The sequence below is a fragment of the Carassius carassius genome, chromosome 19 (assembly GCF_963082965.1).
Source record: "Carassius carassius chromosome 19, fCarCar2.1, whole genome shotgun sequence".
NCBI classification, from domain to species: Eukaryota; Metazoa; Chordata; class Actinopteri; order Cypriniformes; family Cyprinidae; genus Carassius; species Carassius carassius.
The window spans coordinates 13639836-13660636 of NC_081773.1; the positions used below are offsets into that span (position 1 = coordinate 13639836).

Genomic DNA, 20801 nt, shown 5'->3' on the forward strand with positions numbered 1-20801 from the left:
CTTGCACAATGGTTTTCTAGCAGAATAGACGTTATGGTTCCTGAGGAGGTGTTCGGTCCTTCAGTTTTCTTGCTGCAAAGGCTACGACTCGCTCCACTTTCAAGCAGCCCGCCGAGTTCAACAGGACAAGAACCCCAGGGTGGGGCTTTGTGGCTCCATAAGCGTAAAAGACGACAAAGCCCCAGCTTTGATGTCCCCTATTCAAGCTGACATCCACTTCAAAAAAAAAAGATGGCATAAGGTTGTGCGTGCGTAAGTGTGTTCACACATGTGTTTGCTTGAGACAGATGCACTGCCCATCTTTTTGATGTAAACAGCAGTCCCCTTGGACCCCATTCTCTCCACCTGACCCTACACTCCCTCTTTTCCCACCTAGAGCTGGATCTTCCCATTTGATCTGCTGTCCTTGTATGCTCCACAGGGTACTTCAGTAGAAGTGTGTGGAAAAAAAGCCCAAGCTGGGTTCAAGCAAACTATGTGATTTGGCTTGAGAAAAAGGGTGTATTTGTGCGTGTGTGTGCACTTGACAGAGGAGGAAAGAGGATGGTTAAACAAAGGTCTGTTATTCTGTAATGATTTGAATAAAGTTTGGTCATTAAGTGCTGATCAGCAGTGTTTTGATGAGAGATGATCTAGAGGGAACTGGACAACTGTGATCCAATTAAAACCAACCCAACCAAAATGTAAATATTGAACAAATTGTATGTTCATCAGAACAAGGACACTCACACAGGTTTTAAACAACTTGAAGGTGAGTAAATGATGACAGAACTTTCATTTTTGATCTGCAGAAAAAAGAGAAGGAACACTGGCAAAATGCTACCTCATTAGACATCTAACACGTACATTGGGACAAGGAAGAATCAAATTCTTAATAGAAACAACAGATGGTTTAATTTTGAAATATGCATATTCAAATTAAGGCAGGGACTAATGTTCCTTCTTTTTCTATCACACTCCAATAGCTTTTCTTCCCTTCCTTAGCATCTCCAGGTCATCTTTAAGCAATGTGAATGCATCACAACCCCTTTCAGTAACAGCCACATAGGATTTGGGTTTGCTGACAAAACCTTTTGTAGATGCAGAAAAACTGGGGCCAAGAGGTATTGCAAAGTGAACAAATGACAGAGAACAAAACAGGACATAATAAAAGACTGCAACTGTAATGAGACAAAACTCTTCATACTGAGGAGCCACTACCACCTTTAACCATCAGCCCACTGAGCCCAGACTGGACCCGTTGTCCTTTCCATCTACCCTGCAATTGGATGAGATCTCTCCCACATGAGAAAAAGTCCTCTTATTGCACATACACACAAAAAATTTTCAATTTTAGCATCAACTATAGAATAAAACAGACATTAGAACACAGGAGTCTCAGGCACATTTCTTCAATATATTACGTGTTATCAGTAGCATGTTTAAGGTGTATGTCCCCAACATGTTATGATTGGCCCAATTTTATGTGACATTTTGAATGTGGGTTAGGGTCTGAGAGAGATATTACTAATATACTAATTTAAAAGAAAAGAAAAAATAAAGAATATTAAATATCTAGTTCTACCTTATAAGCACACACTATTTACATCTTTAAAATCTGTAAAAATGTACTCAAACAAATACCCAATTCAAAATGTCAAATGCAATACAGAACTGATCAACACAGAAAAGAAAAATAACGTGTGAGAACCTGTTTGGGGGGAAAAAATAAAAAGAAAGATTCATAAAAGTGTACGTTCTTTAGGTGAAAAAAAAAAAACTATGGTGAGAGAGAGAAAGAGAGAGAGGGAGTTCCGAGCGCAGGGATGTACCCAGCTGTTCTTTTCTTTTTAGGCCGACACGTCCCATTCAAAAAAATCTCTTTCGTGGCCCCGAATCAAACAATTAGCTTCCGAACAGATCGCAGCATCCAGGGAGCCTTTGATTCTAAAAGGAGATTTTTACCACTTTATATGGGCCAATTATCGTCAGGTGCCTGCTGTCCTTGTTCGGTGAGGCTTTCAAATGTCCTGCATTAAAAAGCTGGTTGTTACAACCTGGCAGGAAAGCGTTTCATTCATATCCACTTAGAGGGTGGAAATTTCACACCAGAGAAAGAAAGTGATAGATTTAAACTCACATAACTATAAGGGCTCAGATATCCACCAGGCCACCACTGCAAAGCCAAAGACATCAACATAAAAATAAATAAACTGTATTTGGATTGGAGAGATGACAGATGGCAAATTACAGACATACGTTGAGGGTTGTCTTTGTATAATGGTTGCCTGCTTGTTTGGGCGATCAGATCATGTGGAATGTGTTGAAAAATGTGACATTTGAATTTAAACAATTATTTAGTGAGTGGAACATTTATTTCTTTGGGGTTTGAGCGAGCTTGTTGATTCATTTGACTCATGGAAGAAGTCTGAAGTTCAAACAAGCATGGCCTTTTCGAATGACAAAGATCAAATTTAAGGAGTCAAAAATCCAGATCAGAGAGAAAAATTGCTGCATTCTAAAATTACAATAGAAAATTTATTAGCAAAGATTTTAGACCTTTTTATACATTTGTTATGAATGATCTAACCACAAGTGGTGCTTAACCCTGATATAAATATGCATCTCAAATGTGTCTTGTGCTCACTGGATTTCATTGAGCAGGAGCTTTCTAATCTCATGAATAAATAGAGCACTTATTCAGTCCCTCCAGGATTTCAAGATTTTTTTTTTTTTTTTGCGATCAAAATGACTTATTTTGCTGTGGCTTTTTTCAAAATTTGCAATGAAATTTTTTATATTGTTTTGCTGTGAAAATATATCACAGACAACATTCTTCTAACACTGTTGACTTTTCTGACTTTGAGAACCAATGTAGGTCTCCAAACTAAGGTTTGAGGACAACAGCACTAGTGCAATTAAGTTCTACAGAAGGTGTCTCCAGAAACTGACAGTAAAGCACTCACCCTAATCACACATGTACATCTCAGAGACATCTAATGTCTGCAATTACATATGCAAGATATATTTTTAAGAGTGTTTGTTCATCTGCAGTACGTCTCTAAGATGTTTCCTGTCAGATGTCAAATAGACATTTATTAGAATGCATGTAAAACTGCTTCTGAGACATTTTCAGAGTATACAGCAGATGATTCTCAGAGCTTTAGCAGACGTCTTACTGATGTAATAAATATATATATTACATCTGATAAAATTTACTTTTATTACTATATTACATTCATAATGTCTAAATATAATTTAATTAACACAAAAATATATAGGCTATATTAGGGAATCGAAATGGCCTATAAGTACTTCTCTGCAGCCATCTACTACTGGTCATTTAATATCTTTTTTTTTTTTAATAAGTGTTTGCTTTCCTACATTAAAAAAAACTTTTAGTTTTATACATGGGGGAAACCTATTAAGGATGAACAAATATCGTCACATTATAAATAACTTTCAAATTCGGTAATACTTAAAGCATTGAAGTGCTGTGCAAAGTTGTGTGAAGCATTTAAAATCAAAAACTAAAACATTAGACCATTTCTGCCACAAGCTGTCCCTGTAGTTTACTGTTAAATCCATGGTGAATGGTGGAGATTTTGTGTTTATTGAAAAATTTCCACATCAGTGGAGTTTGTTCTTTAACAGAATTAAATTGCAGAATTTGAATGCTTCTCACAATATTTCACAGAGATGTTGATTCTGTGGTGAATTGGACTGCTGTCTTCACTGTATCTCCCAGCGCTGTGTATAATGGTGTTGCGGCTCCGGTTCGAGCAGATAAACTGTATGCGCAGCCCGAACTAGTAGCGCGGATTTGTTCCGCTTTCAGTTTGTTTATCCAATGTAGCTCTTGTAAATCAGTCCTAATGAGAACGCAAGGCCTTTCTTTGACTGAATGCGCACTGTGATGATGTCACGGGACGCTTCTAAGCCCAAATTATGCAAAAAAAAATTGTGGCAATTATGAGAATTTGCGATCTTTTGCGAAAATTGCGGAGTTTGCTTGATTTTGCGATAAATTCAACGATCACAAAATCCTGGAGGGACTGAACTTATTAAAGGGACCAGATGTGATATTCTTCTGAGGAATTGATAAATCAATGAATACAAAACAAAGTTTCACAATTTTAATACAGTATAAAAATATAAGAATAATAAATATTCTAGTAAAAAAACTGTAGATAAATTAGCAGATTGAAAATACAATATTTAATGCTAAATAACTAATATTCAAGAAATATGACAATAATCTGTTTATCAATTAGTAATCAGCCAACTGAATTTTAGTGAGTTTCACTGATAATTTTACTGATGAGGAACCCAATTCTAAAAAAGCTGTTACAATATTAGGAAATGTGGAGGTGCATTGTAAAAAGTGGTCACCTGCACATCGGAAGCTCTGAGCAGTAAGACCCTTCTCTACAGCCAGACAGGTGAGGATGCTGAGAAAGCTAGTGGTGACGGACTGTCGTTTAGCTCTCTGGGCCTCCCTGTGCCGTCGCTCCCTGCCTGGCTTACTCCTTATCGCCACTTGGTTATTCTCCCAATGTGGGTGCTGAGCCGTCACTGCAGTGCGCAAGGTCTCCACCCAGTCCTGGGCCTTGGACTCGGTCTCTGCCCGCAAGCGCAGCACATCATCGGGGAAGACCGCCTGGAAGCGGGAGATGGTGTCTCCGTCTTCATCATCCCGCTGCACAGCCAGACAGGAGGCCAGAGGGTATCTCAACAACGGCTCCGACACTGGGCCTCTTCCCTCAGTCGGGAAGGCCTGCAGCTCAGTGCGGCTCAGTACAAACGTGAAGGCCCTCCAGTTATTGAGGTCGGTGAGTTGGTGCAGAAGACCGGCCTTAAGAACATCAGCACATTGCTGGGTGAACAGTGGTAGGGCCGTGGGACGTACCAGGGGTCGAGGGGCTGGCACCGTGGCCGCATCTGGATCGGGTTCGTGAGGGGTAGGGGAGATGGCACGGGTCGGCTCCCTTTTGCGACTGGCTGGACGGGCAGCCAAGACACGTTCCCATAGGAGTCTACGCCACTCCAGTGCCTCCCACTGGCAGGGTGCGCGTAACTGCACACGAGTGCTGTTAAAGAAGACGGCCTGGAGTACACGTCCATCCTGCGGCTGCGGTGCGCTCACCCCTTGGCAATGGGACAGTGAGAGGGCGGCACATAGCTGCTGGTTGCCGCTGCTGTCCAGGCTGTAGAGACGCAGCTCACAGGGTGTAAGCTCCACATGACAGGTGGTCCAACGGCCCCATGGGCCCTCTCTGTGCTCCAGCGTTCCCTGCTTCACCAGACTAGGGCTGCTCTCCTTATGAGCTAGAAAAAAAGTCAGAAAGAGCACCTTTAATGGCAATAACAAACTACAGACTAATAATATCTAATAAAAAAGTTTATTAAATAACTGTAAATATGATTTCTAGGGGCCTTTGGCTACACCATGTCAAGTTAATGGCAAAAACAAGAGCTGTAATTGCACAGGAAAATTGGAAGAAATTATTGTGGATCAAGTACTTCTTGGCAAATCATACAATACAAACAATTTAATTTGTGATCAGACTAAACGAAATGATTAGATTTTCCTTTTATGCTGGAGGAAATGCCAAAAATGAACTAACCACTGCTCTCTTTGGATTATATTTCTCAGAGGTCTCTAGCAAAAAAAAAAAAAAAAAAAACATTAAATAAATAAAAATAAAGTAAAATAAAATACAATTATTTTTGATTAGCCAATTCACCAACAAAAAAAGCACACAAAAAAATGAGAAGCATTACAGGAAAGAAAAAAAAACTGGTTGTTTTGATGATTTTAAGAATTGCTTTCAGGATCCTTAGATGACTTTAAATAAATATATAATTTGAGACAATTTACCAACAAAGATCAGCAAAAATAAAAAACTAAATGAGAACCACTATAAAAAATAGATTTTTTTGAGGATTACATTTCTCAGGACTTAGGAAAAGGGTTATTCTTTTTCTTCTTATTTTATCATTCTACCAACATAAAGGCAAAATTGCCCAAAATAAATAAGAATTGTTGAACAACAAAAAATTATTATTTTAAGGATTCATTTTTCAGTGGACTTCAGCTTATATATATATATATATATATAAAACATTAAAACAATTAGCAGACATTGTGTGAAATAATTATAAAGTTAAATGTATGCATGAGAAAAACCTTAGTAATTAGATTTTCTGTCCACATATTGCTACCTATCAATTAATTATACATTTAAATTTTATAATGACCATAACCCCGTTACTACTACCTCCTTTTGCAGAACTTGCTGGCAACATGTTAGTCTGGAGCCCTGTGTGTGAGATGTTCACATCATCTTTGATGGACGCTATTGTGCTGTGTGATAGCAGTCTATCCAGCCACCTCAAAGCAGGAAGAAACAGTATTGTGCGTCAGGCTGCTGTGCAAACAAAATGGCAAAGAGTGACCCCTAATCTTTGGCACTCCTTTTCAGTCCTTCCTTTCCCTGTCCATTTCTTGAACATACTCCCTCCTTTATCTCCTTTCCTCTCTTGGTCCACAACACCCCTCATCCCTACACTTCCTTAGCTGGAAACTGCCCATTTTCCTCTCAGCGCTCGGGAACCTGCTGGGTGCCCCGGCCATCTGGGCCTGGCCAGACCCAAAGAAACAGACAGAGGCCTGGAAGAGGGTAAATTAAAAGCAAATGCCTCTGTATTGTTTTCTTTAAGACTTATCTCTAATGTAACAGTCAAGCCTGCACCTTCCTATACATCTGTAACTTATAACGGACAGTCCCTCCCTCTTGTGCTGATAAGCTGTGAGCTCTGAGGGTTGGGTTAATTTGGGTAGCAAGCAAAAGCTACTACAGATGAACTGCTTTGCCACTCTGGAGCGTCATTGTGGATGTCTGGGGGGCTCCTTGCACTCGAAGGTCTTCAAAGGTGCATAGCTTGCAGCAATGGAACGAGTCACTACTAATTTCACGGCAGAGAGGACGTGAGGCGTGCTGACATGACCCAATTAGAGAGCTGGTGGAAGGCCAGTCTGCCTGCAGAGCCTGAACCATTCTAAGACTAAAATACCCATTTGAGACAGACACACCAGTATTAGTGGTGCTACCACTCATGGATGTGCATGAGGGAATCAGTGATGACTCAAAAGGAAACAAACAGACAGATACACACAGTGGGCTAGAATTGAGTTGAGTGAAATTTTAATCTGGACAATTTTAAAGGCCAAACTAGTAAGGTTTTATGGGATTTATTTATATAAAACATAATCAAACGAGTTCTAAATATACGCTACCAGTCAAGAGTTTTGGGTGAGTAAGACCAGTATAACTATATTCAACTAACAATAAAATTGTATTGCGTAAGGTTCAATAAACATGCAAATGAGTAGGCACAAATTTAAACCCTCTATAATCAAACACAGAAAGCAGCACTCAGGGAAGAGTCACATCATAACATGACATCATGAATACAGCTGAAAGCGGAGTATAATTTCTACCCACTTTGCACTTCAATTAAAGACAATTAGAAAGTTTTATTGTACTGAGTGTCAGAGACCACAATGAAATAAATATAAATCTGACAACCACTGACTTTTGTATGGTAATAATATTCCTAATCTAAGGCCAGAATACATGAAATCATTCTAATATATTGATTTGTTCAAGAAACATTTCCTATTATCATCAACTGATGGGCTGTTTAATATATTTGTGTAGACCATGTTATACTTTTTTTTTTGTCAGGATTGCTTGATTAATTGTGATCTATTGTAACATTATGTATTTACTGCTACCTTGCTGAAAAAAAATACTACTACTACTAATAATAATATTCTTACTGACCCTAAGATTTAGAGCTCGGTATACAGCAATTGCACTCAGGTGCCAGTGTTGCCAGGGTCATGGTTTTCCCGCACAATTGAGTTATTTTAAAAATGCAGGTTGCGGGTTTTTTTGGCCTACTTTTATAATGTACCACGGCCACACAAAGTGCATCTATTGACAAATAAAAATTTAAATAGATCCTTTTACTAATGCGTATTATACTTGGAAAATATACCTGGACACTTGAGAACGGAGAGGCAGATGTCATATCACAAACTAGTACGTGATTTTCACTCAGAGAGAATTAGATGTTAAGGTTTTTACACGGCAGAAATGAACACAACAGCCAGTCAAAGCATGTCGCTTATAATTCTGCATGTTTTGAGAGTCTCTGTGTAGTAGACAAAACTAAGCTTTTAAACTAACTCAAACACTGCATTTGCATTACACTTTATGAACTTTATCTCCATAACATCTCCGAGAGAGCTTTTCAATGTATTATTTGAAAAACTTTACGACAAATCCGAATACATTTTAACAGGAATATATTACTGATTATGATATAGTAAAATGTATGTCTCAAAATAATAGGCTAATTCTATACTATTATTTGTACGGAATATCATTCAACCCAAATGTTTTTCATCCGTGTTTTCATATCAATCATACAGTTTTGTTGTGCATCATATTATTTGACAAAAATAAAAATGCTATATATATATATATATATATACAGTACAGACCAAAAGTTTGGACACACCTTCTCATTCAAAGAGTTTTCTTTATTTTCATGACTATGAAAATTGTAGATTCACACTGAAGGCATCAAAACTATGAATTAACACATGTGGAATTATATATGGAATTATATACATAAGAAAGTGTGAAACAACTGAAAATATGTCATATTGTAGGTTCTTCAAAGTAGCCACCTTTTGCTTTGATTACTGCTTTGCACACTCTTGGCATTCTCTTGATGAGCTTTAAGAGGTAGTCACCTGAAATGGTCTTCCAACAGTCTTGAAGGAGTTCCCCGAGAGATGCTTAGCACTTGTTGGCCCTTTTGCCTTCTGTCTGCGGTCCAGCTCACCCCTAAACCATCTCGATTGGGTTCAGGTCCGGTGACTGTGGAGGCCAGGTCATCTGGCGCAGCACCCCATCACTCTCCTTCTTGGTCAAATAGCCCTTGATGCCTTCAGTGTGACTCTACAATTTTCATAGTCATGAAAATAAAGAAAACTCTTTGAATGAGACGGTGTGTCCAAACCTTTGGTCTGTACTGTATATATATATATATATATATCTGTCAGAAAATAATTGTTATATATGATATCATATTTAAAATATTGATTACATTTTTTCAAGTTTTTAGACAGGATTTTTCATGATACATTTTTATAAATCGTACAAAATAAATGGTACAACACAAAATAAATAAAACGGAAAAAACTGAATCTATAAAAAAATAATAAAGTGATTTTATGAAAAATAAAAGAAAATACTACTACTACACTTAAAATTATGGGTTAAATACAACCCAGCACTGAGTAAAATATAGACAAACCCAGTGATTGCGTTGTTTTCAACCCATAATTTTTTGAGTGTAATAATAATAATAATAATAATAATTAGTCTGTGAGTGTTTACTACATTTTCAAAGCAATTCTTTCCAAAATAAATTATATATTCTGATAAATGACTAGTTAAGTATGTACAAATCCAGCAACGGGTTTGTTTTGACCTAGTGGTTGGGTTACTACCCAGAAGTTTCTGTTAAACATTTAACCCAACTGATGGGACAAAACAACCCAATTGCTGGGTTTGTCTATATTTCACCCTGCACTGGGAAGTATTTAACCTAGGGGTGGCCGATAAATATCGTCCGATAATTAATGTGCATATCGTCAGTAAAGCCGGTTATCTAACCAGCGGTAAATTCCCTCAGGTGCGTGATTTCACATAGAGCAGCTGTTACTACATGGAGCCGTTGTTAACTGACAAGCAGCGCAAATAAACGCTGATAATGAACGTGAATTTGCGCAGCTTGTTAGTTAACAACGGCTCTGTGTAGTAAGACCTGCTCTATGTGAAATCACACACCTGATGGAATTTACCGCTGATTAGAGAACCGGCTTTACTGATGAAATCCGCATTAATGATCGGCCAATATTTATCGTGCACCCCTAATTTAACCCAGCACTTTTTAGAATTTCAATTTACGTTTTATTATGACAAAGTGCTGAAAATTTAAATGAAAGAAAGGGTAAAAGAAAAAAGAAAATACAGATAAAATAATTTCATATATCTTGCTAAGATTAAAATTGTTTTTATCAAAATGTTTATTTTAAAGGGCATTAATGAAATAAAGCTGCTGTCAGCTATGATTGTACAGGGCAAAAATTGGGCTAGTTTTCATTCCTTTTGGGGCGGGTTTTGAGTAAGCTTTGGGCTGGAAATTTTTCTGGGACCTTGCAACCCTGTCGGGTGTAGACCAAACAACCATACTGTGACCTAGCTGAAGAGACGGTTCCTAACAAACTCTGGTACGGCTGAATGGATGAACCAATGAATCAATGATCTTAGCACACGTGTGGTTTTGTTTATGACTTCTGATTCACAAAGGACAAGAATGATTGCAAAAAAGGACAATGTGAAAGCGAACCACACCAAAAAACAAAACAAAAAAAAACAAACAACAACAACAAAAACTTGTATTTGGTCTCAACCCAAAATAAGTGAACTAGCAAATTTTCCTGGTGTGAATACATTGAGTTAAAAATGTAGATATCAAATAATAAGCATAAAACAAAGCAGACTATATTAAAATTGACGCTTGATGAACTACAGAGCCAAGTCAAGCATAACACAAACATGGAGACCAGGGATGGAAATTAACTTTTTTTTGTCCACCGGCCACTGTGGCTGGTGGATTTCAAAATCTACCAGCCACAATGTTTGTACCAGCCACTTTCTTGTTTTTAACCAACAATGTGTAACTGCATGTGATGCTCAAAAATGCTGCCTATCTAGGCAACTTACTAGGTTTTGAAACAGCTGACTCTTGCTGAAGTAGCTCATTCTTTTTTTCTTTTTTTTTATGGTTGAGGGAACACGTTAGGGCTGTCAACGAATATTCTAAATTCGAATATGTATTCGAATAGTAAAAAAAAAAACGAATTTCGAAGGTGAAAATTAATTTAAAAAAAATGTGGAAAAAAAGGCCCGCGGTAGTAGAGGCGTGGCTGTCTGCTTTGCGAGTGGGTGCGCTAGCGCGCCTGAGGGTTCAGGGACAGGTCACAGCCTCACAGGAGTCGCACTGTCTGGCACAGCATCACTGCTGAAAGTTGACGCGTCTTCATGGAAGATGACAGCAAGTGCAGAGCCCAACTCGACCGCAGCAGAGAAAATGAGGTAAAATTGTTGACCCGCGAGATTGTTGTATGCAAGCTATTTAAGATACAGTTAGCATACCATTCGACAACTAGCAACATGAGGTCACATCTCAAAAATGTGCACCCAAATGAGCATGGCATAATGTGTGGAACTCCAGCTAAACAGTCACGTCTTGACACTTAACGTTACTTTGCATCGCCTGCCACAAGCTCTTTGTCTGCAACATTACAAGAGGTCATAACGGATAAAATAATTTCGTTCATTTGTAAGGACATGAGACCGATCAGTATCGCGGATGGGGCAGGCTTCGGGGAGTTCTGTCAAGCAATGGATCCGAGGTTTGATTATTTATCGTTTCATGTCAAGGAAAAGTTCCATGTTTACCACAGCACAGCTCGCTCGGAGCATTCAATGTCAGTTCTATATGCTGTAAAACTTCAATTAATATTAATAATATTTGTTTCAATCACTGAATGAAGCCTGCTATATTCGGGACAACAGTCGCGACCTTAAATTGCTTGCACAAAAAAATGTTTGTTCATTTTAAACCATGATGCGCAGAGAACGTGAGGTCTGCAGTCTTGGCCATTAGTTGATTTCCTTGTTTTTGTGTAGGTAATACGTTGTCATATATGTTTAAACTTAAATAGACTATCTATACAAGTAGTTATGTCTCTTTGTATTATTTTTGCCTGTTATTGACGTAATGCGCGTCATTGACAACATGCGCAACCAGATGTTCAAATAGTTCGAATATTCGTGTATTTTTTAGAGGGAATATTCGAACGTCAATTTTGAGCAATTTTGACAGCCCTAGAACACGTGGGGAAAAGTCCCCTGTTCAACACTGTATCACTGAAAGAAATCTCGGCTCGAAACTTTTACACCATTGACAAACGAACGCACAGCGTTTTTAATACATCGTTTTTTTATGCGTCTCGTCACGGCAGAGCTGTCATTCAGTGTTTCTGTAAAAAAAATAAATAAATAAATAAATTGGGGGGAAATAAACGTACAAAACTCCTGAGAAGATATGAATAATAATATGATTCCTACTAATAAAAAATATAAAACACACTAAGGATTATTAAGGATTAATGAGCTGCTGGATTTATGAATATTTATCATGTTTTGTGTGTTTGCTTGAACTGACCTGCTGAAATCAAAACTGGGACGATGATAGGTGAGCGCCAGCCAATGAGATTGCCGTTTGCACTTTAACTCCACTCACTACCGGAAAACCTGGCTGTTCTTAAAAGCTGAAGACTTCCATAGGAACGCCGTTATTTTGAAAGGAAAATACAACAAATAATATTCCCCCCTCTCTCTCTCTTTCTCTATGTGAATGTGACAGAAAGCGACTGTGATTTGTGCGCCTTAACACTAGAGTTCACGGTACATTAAACACAGGTGTGTTGCGGATCCATTGAGGGGAAAAAAGGCACAGATCGTCTGACGGAGAGTCAGAGAGTGTTCGCAAGTGAAAAATCTGTGCTAAACTTAGCCTACAACTAACACACTGGGGAGTAAAATCAGAGAATTTATTAGCCACTGGCTAATATTAGACATAATTTAGTAGCCAGAAGGAAGATTTGGTAGCATATGAGAGTGATTTACTCGCAATGTAGAAGGTTGACATACTAGCCACAGAACTAACTTCTGAAAAAGTACTTGAAGACTGGAAATAAAATGCATCCCCCGGACAGCAGTTATTAGACACGCAACCGATAATACGGTTTGTTAGTTTCCTTATTATGCCGTTAAAAACAATAAGATAAACACAAACTGTCCATATAATCTAAAATGTTGTAGAATGCTGGAGGAAAATGAACTTACCGGGGTCTGACAGAGACGTGAAAGTATGCGGAAACTTGTGCGCGATAACAAATTCAACTCTTCACGCGATCTTGTATATCATGAGCGCATGCTATAAAACGTACTGTAAATAACCAACAAATATATCACTCCGCCAGCGGCACTAACTTCAGCTGCAAACACTGTACTGGGACCAACGCCGCTGTTGCGAGCCCGGTTTACACCGCCTTTCTCCACGGAGTTGCTTCGGATGATATTATGCTATTTTTATTTACCGTATTTTTCGAACTATAAGTCGCACCTGAGTATAAGTCGCATCAGTCCAAAAATATGTCATGACGAGGAAAAAATTATATATAAGTCGCACTGGACTATAAGACGCATTTATTTAGAACCAAGAACCAAGAGAAAACATTACCGTCTCCAGCCGTGAGAGGGCGCTCTATGCTGCTCAGTGTAGACTACAGGAGCACAAAGCAGCATAGAGCGCCCTCTCGTGGCTGGAGAGGGTAATGTTTTATCTTGGTTCATTTTTCTCGGTTCATGTCAAATTAATTTTTATAAATAAGTCGCACCTGACTATAAGTTGCAGGACCAGCCAAACTATGAAAAAAAGTGCGACTTATAGTCCGGAAAATACGGTTCCGCCACGGTGGCCGGTAGGTGAAGCAAGTTTACCTGCTACAACACAAAATCACCCGCATTTGGCTGGTGGCGAGTGCTAATTTCCATCCCTGACGGAGACCTGTGCAGTGAGGGGTGTAGGGATTTCTCCAGTCTTAATCAGTAGATCTATCAGCATTAGACACTGGGTGGGTTGCCAATATCTTAATGTCACCCAGGATTCAATCTCAGTCACTCAAGAAATGGTGGGCATTGGAGCGTGGATCTTTTCCAGTTGCTCCATTACAGAATTACATTTCTGTAATTAACATTTTACCCCATTAAGTTTTAACACAGAGGCAAGGACAGCCAAGAGGATTGGTATCACCTGCCATTTTGCAAAATCAGTGCTGATTTACTGGATGTAGAAATAAATCAGCCTTTTCAAAATGAGTTAATACAAAATTAAACCAGACTACACTGGATATAAAAAGCTTTCAAACAATGTGACAGTTTGTATTGGTAAACGTACTGTATTAAATCATAGCAAGCATGTTAATCGTAATATTGCACTAGATCTCTACTGTTCTTGTTCTGGTATGACCTTGTCTGAATAGAGCCTTTCAGATGAAAACAAACAGAAACAAACAAACAGGCCAAACCATAAGTAAGCCAAAACTCATTGAACCCCCTCGACATAAAAGGAGGCGATTCCTGCAAAGAGTGCAGGTGAGCGGTGTTGACAGAGACGCAGACACAAATCACAGGTGTGAGGAGATAAAAGCTACCACACTACATTACTTTATTATTATTATTATTATTATTATTTAAGTGTACACAGTAGTGAAATTATTTTAGAATTTTAGCAAGTAAATTGTCTTTTCAGGGAGGTTTTGTTTCATGTTTTGTCATTCACAACACGTGACAAGTGAGAGAGTGCCCCTTTCGGCCGAGCCCCTCTCGTCCCAACAATAACTTGCAGCACTACTGTGAGCTATGAGTATTTTAACCAATGGTATAACCAGATCAGCCCAGATTATTTCAACTTAGTTTTTTTATAATGTGTTTAACAGTGGAATTCTTGATAAAAAAAAAACTACATTAGCCATGATTATGCATTGTCGACTATCAAAGAATCTCTTTATTCACTTCCACTTTTTTATTTGATTAAGTCATTTGCAATATTTAACTGGATTGTAGTTCTTTTCCTCATTTAAACTCTAATTTTCAGAAACATTTGCTTTAAAGTTTGCAATGCTGTGTTTCACCTCGTACCTTTTTAGCTAATTTTTTTTTCAAATCCCTGTTGGAAAAATAATAGAATAATACTTCTGCTGAAAAAGGGTGCTGAAAAAGTGGATGGCACTGTTAAACTCTATTAAATTTGAATAAAGTTCTGATTGGCTGCGATTATGTGGAATCACTTAGCATTTTCACTTTGAGTGTAGACAGAATCTTGTAAGTGAAACACCTAGTTTTGAATAAGATTTGATTTAACCTTTGATCTCACCACACATTAATTCAAAATAAATGTATAAATGATGAATAAAGACAATAAATACTAGTTAATTCTTACCATCTCTGTGGTCATTCAACGCCATGTTCTTGAGTGTATTTTTGTCAATGGCAGGCATGCCATTATCGGTGTAAGTGCGGTTGTTGACGTCTGAACGGGAGCGGTTGTGGCCACGCTTGAAGCCGCCACTGGATGTATTGGTGGTGGAGTTCGTCTCTTTGGCATGAGCCGCCAAATCATTGGTGGATCGGGCCCGGTTCCTTTTTCCATGTCGCAGTCCTAGCACAGTGAAAGATGACTGCTCCGCCCAGGCCATATTTTTGGGTGATATTTCAGATTGCTTTCCTGTCAGTAGTCCCCACACCCCACTGGAGTTCAACTTGTCCAAGGTGGATGCCTCTTTAAGCTTGGGCTGATGTACCCGGCCATCTCCTTGATTGTCATCGAGGCAGTGCAAGTAGTCCTCAGTGGCCTCGAGGGCGGGGCTTATGTCCTCAACCTCCAGACCCTCCATCACCTTGACAATTTCGGCGTCACAGAGTAAGCGGAGGGGTGGAGCAAACAGACGGTTTCCTTACATGTGTGAGGGAAGACACAGCAGGATCGTAAGGCCCGAGGGCACCGCAGGCTGAACATCTGCTGTCTGAACCCAAAAGGAAGTGTAGCAAAACAGATGGTCCACAAAGGCCTGAACCCCTTCCAGGACTGTCACTTTATGAGCCAATGTTGTTAATCAAGAACCTAATGAGAACTGGCCGCTGTGCCAGCTATCAGTATCAGCACTGGGAAAGGTGAGTGCAAACAGTGCTGTCTAGAACAGGTGTTGCCTCATTCAGATGAGTCCCTCAATTAAATCACTGCAGTCTGTAAGGCAGTAATTCAGTGAGTGATAAATGCAATGTGGCACCAGGACGTCCTTCCCCAGGGCCCGACATCCTGAATTTAGACAAACAAGACAGGAAAGTACATGACGGTCAGCAAATACCACTCTATGGACAGCTTATGCTCTAGTATGATTATGATACTCAGCTATATATTTCAACGAGACCAGATGAAACCTCTAAATTATCTAAGCTAACAGAGTGTGTTAAAAATGTAAAAGATTGGATGACCAATAATTTTCTCCAATTAAATTCGGATAAGACAGAGATATTAATTATTGGACCAAAAAACACAACACAGAATCTTGTAGATTACAATCTGCAACTAGACAGATGAACTGTTACTTCCTCTACAGTCAGAAATCTGGGTGTTATGTTAGACAGCAACTTGTCTTTTGAAAATCATATTTCCCTTGTTACAAAAACTGCATTCTTCCATCTTAGAAACATTGCCAAGCTACGAAACATGTTGTCTGTTTCTGATGCAGAAAAGCTAGTTCATGCATTCATGACTGGACTATTGTAATGCACTTCTAGGTGGTTGTCTTGCTTCGTCAATAAACAAGCTACAGGTAGTCCAAAATGCAGCAGCATGCAGCAGCACTAGAGTCCTTACCAGGTCAAGAAAATATGATCATATTACCCCAATTTTACAGTCTCTGCACTGGCTACCTATTAAGTTCCGTATCAGTTACAAATTATCATTACTTGCCTATAAGGCCCTAAATGGTTTAGCTCCTGCGTACCTAACTAGCCTTATACCACGCTACAATCCATCACGCTCCCTAAGGTCACAAAACGCTGGACTTTTGGTAGTTCCTAAGATAGCAAAGTCAACTAAAGGAGGTAGAGCTTGCGCACATTTGGCTCCCAAACTCTGGAATAGCCTTCCTGATAATGTTCGGGGTTCAGACACACTCTCTCTGTTTAAATCTAAATTAAAAACGCATCTCTTTCGCCAAGCATTTGAATAATGTATCTTAAATTGTGAGTATAGCTGTATCTGATCAAATGTGCATTCTTTTTCTTTAGCTTGGGTTAAACTAATAAATTTTACTTTGTTGGAACAGCAGCTATGCTAATGATGTCTCTATTTTGTTTCTATGTTTTGCCATGGGATTTACATCCCGTGGTAACTAGGATTTACACAAGCTCCAGTCTGGATCCAGAACACCTGAGGAGAGATGATGCTGACCCTCAGAGGACCTCAGATGATGCTAACCTTGAATCAACAACAGAACTAACAAATATTGCTACATGTGTGACTGCATCATATAATAATTATTGATTATTAATAATATTAATAATGTTCATCATCTGGCTGACTACGTCTTGTATTAATTTTTCTACAAATCCTGTCATACGTGCACAAACTGACAGTCACCACTTATAAGCTACTACTAAATATTGTAGAAACATAATTTTCTGTAAAGTTGCTTTGTAACGATTTGTATTGTAAAAAGCGCTATATACAAATAAACTTGAATTGAATTGAATAGTATGAGGAGCCTTTGAGCAAAAAGTATGACAACAGGAATTGTACAACAGTCAAAACCCCACCCCTCAAAAAAAAAAAAACAAAAAAAAAAACAATAAAAGCAAACAATTAAAAAAAAAAAAGGTTTAGCTTTAGTTTCCTTGCTGTCTACCACCTATATAGACAATTTCCTTCTTCTAAGGTGGCATCCTAAATGAAACAGAAGATCTTAAATGACTGGTTTTGTGCACCACACAATTATGTATAAATTCACAATACTTATATCAAAAATCTCAGAAAGACCTACTACTTCTGCTGAGAATTCAAATGCAGAGGCCAGGCAGGGAAGTGACACAGGTAGGTTACGTAACAGTGACAACATGATAAAAAGTAGTACATCTAGATTATGTTCATACTACACATATTTAACAATAAAAAAATACTTCTTTAATGGTTGCAAAGTTCGATTCTTATCAAATGTTGTACCTACATATTGGATTTCAGATGAGGTCCCATTAGCATTTTCTATGCAAACATGCACTAGACAGACAACTTTCTCTGTTGCATCACATCTGGCCATTTTGAAACATTTTCTTGCAAATAAAATTCTGTATAAAGCTCAAGTATTGGGAGCATTTGTTCTTTTCCATTCCACTGCATCTTACACAAAAACATGTTCTGAGTGAATGGCCCATAATGATGCTTCCTATTGGTATGGCTTCAGAAACAATGCCATTAAATGCAGCAGAGGTAGGCAGCTCACTATCTTTTGGAACAGAGCTACATATTCAGAAGTTGAACTGAACTTACCTTGACCTGTGTTAACACTCATAGAAAGGCACCGTTAATTTCTTGCAACTACCATGGTGGTTGTGGAATCCACTCAGCTGCCTACCTTACGCCTCAGAGCTTCGCTACGCAGACAAACCAACATCATCGCTGGAAGTTTCCAGCTTGGGGTGGGGTTCCCTGCCTCGCTAAACCTGAGCACAGCTTCTTTCTGTTTTCGTTTCACATGATCTTGCAGCCTCTTCTCATCTTACTCGTGTCTACCTCCTCCCACACTAACATTGATTTCCTCTGCACTCCAGCTCAGGGTCTTTCACTTTCTTTATACCATCAATTATTAAAAGACCATTACATCATCTTAGATCAGAGACTCTCCAGTCCCATGGGGAAAAATAGAGAAAGCGAGACCAACAGACAGCTGTTTTCCATTGAGTCATTAAAACTGCTTTCGAAATTTCACTGAATTTTTTTTAATATCAATACTTAAAGAAATAGTTCTCCAAAAATATACATTTACACACCATTATGTTTTTCCAAATCTGTATAACTTCTGTGAAGCAAATAAGAAGAAATCTTGAGTTAAGTCGCAGTGTTTTTCTTTTTTTTTTGTCCATACAATGGAAATCAATGGGCACCAAAGTAAATGACAACAGATTCTTCATTTTTGGGTGAACTATCCATTTAAAACAGTCAAAGCAAAACGTTTTTGGACAGAAGTCTAGAGAGCAACAGCCAGCCTTAAGAATTAGTTCAGCTACAGTAAAAAACCTGAGCCGGTGATGCTCACACCTCTGCTTAAACAATTTTTTCAGACAGAGGTCTGGAGGCCCTTCTCTACCTTTCTATTTATTTTTAGCCATCTCACAGCAAATATCAATCTCCACACTGAGGCAGTGACAAAGCAAAGTTACAGCCTGCAAGTAGTGTGTGAGAATCCTAAAGTGAAAACAGCAGAATACTGTAGATGTACACACTCTTCAATGCCATTTTATACAATATATTCAAGTTGCTGCTACAAAGAATAAGGGTTATTCTGTGATGAGCAAAAAAAGTATGTGTCATCATCATCCCGGAACATGGAATCATATTATCATAGATCTGACTGAGAGGAAACCAGTCACCTTGTCAGTAACCAACACTGCTTATCTTTTGACCTGTTACAATAAAAGAAATAATACAACTATCTTCAAAGAATACAATCAATGGTAAATCTCCAAGAAAAAAAAGATAGAATAAAATAAACATAGTACTTGCTATTTGCAAGATGTTGTAAGGCAAAAGTCTTGTTTTTTCTTCACTACGGTCACCAGACAGATTTTTGGTTCTTTGCTACTTTTGCTTTTGGCTTGCTAAGTTGGGTTTTGAAAGACATTCAGGTAATATTATCAATTTGACTGCACTAAGACTATCAAATGAGAAGAAAAGTGTATATTAATATGAATTGAGCTGTATAATTGCTGAATAATAACAACGTTGCCATCTAAAGCTGACTGTTAACACCAGGCGTTCTTCACTGAATAAAAACTACAGATAACGTTTAAATCGAGAAGAATCCTGAATAATATTAGTGTAAGTTAATGCGGACTGGCAGTTCACCCAAGTGCAGCTGACACACACAAACAAGATACAACATCAACGAGAACAGAAGTAAAAAGACGATGAACAAACTCTAATATCTAGGTTTGCCCCTCTTCTGACAGAGATTGTATTTTTATCTACAAGTCGCTGCTTCTATGAATTCAGCCGATGACTTCATCGTGATGCTAGTCCGCTACATCATCTGCCAATGACATTTGTGTCATCTGATTGTGTTTACCTCGCAGCGAATGTAACATGTATATGTATCACTGATAATCGGAGAATCACTATAAAAAGGGTCAACGCATGCAAAGAGCGAATAATATGTTATTTGTACGTAAAAATGACTCACCCGCATCTGTTTACAATCTGTCACATTCAGTTCCGTCAGCGGAAATGCGCACCGGGTGAAACAACATCCTGCGATAAGTGGTTCCGACTACTTTTTTTATATCAAATTCTAAATTCATTTTATGTCATGATTAAAATTATATATTCCAAATATTCCGTATCTTGATATTGTTTAATGTGTCGTGGACTACCACTTAAATTAATGTACATAATATTTCAGTATCAATGGTGTTATATGACACCCCAGCCCAGCATCAAGGTGCTGCCACCACAGTACTTTTCTTAAGGGTTTTATTTATTTTTTTATTTAGGCTGCTCAAGTGACGCAATATATTTTATTTGTCTCCTTCTTAAAATAATGATTATAAAATGATGGGTATTAAAAGTCATAACAACAGTGGTCATATTACCCATCAACATCATGCGACCAAGCTTCCATTACGATCAAAAGCAGTTATACATACTGAATAAGACATGAGTTGGTGTTGTGTAGGAGTGTGTAAAATCAGCTACACTGTAATTCTGTAGAGACTGTTTCCACTCACAAACACACACGCCAACATCTCAGACAAACTGCACATATATCA

General features: G+C 38.4%; 1 protein-coding gene across 3 annotated transcripts in view; it reads right to left on the minus strand.

The window, feature by feature from the left end:
• Nucleotides 1-20262, minus strand: part of plekhm3 (pleckstrin homology domain containing, family M, member 3) — a 49485-nt gene extending 29223 nt beyond the window's left edge. For 2 of the 3 annotated variants that reach the window (XM_059499914.1, XM_059499915.1), the window contains exons 1-3: nucleotides 20216-20262; nucleotides 15199-16074; nucleotides 4372-5307 (exon numbers count right to left, since the gene is read on the minus strand). In XM_059499914.1, coding sequence (XP_059355897.1) covers nucleotides 4372-5307; nucleotides 15199-15652 — 1390 coding nt within the window. In that variant the 5' untranslated portion in view covers nucleotides 15653-16074; nucleotides 20216-20262. The remainder of the gene's footprint in view (nucleotides 1-4371; nucleotides 5308-15198; nucleotides 16075-20215) is intronic. The other variant, XM_059499913.1, reaches the window with a different exon arrangement.
• Between the last annotated feature and the right edge of the window lie 539 nt (nucleotides 20263-20801).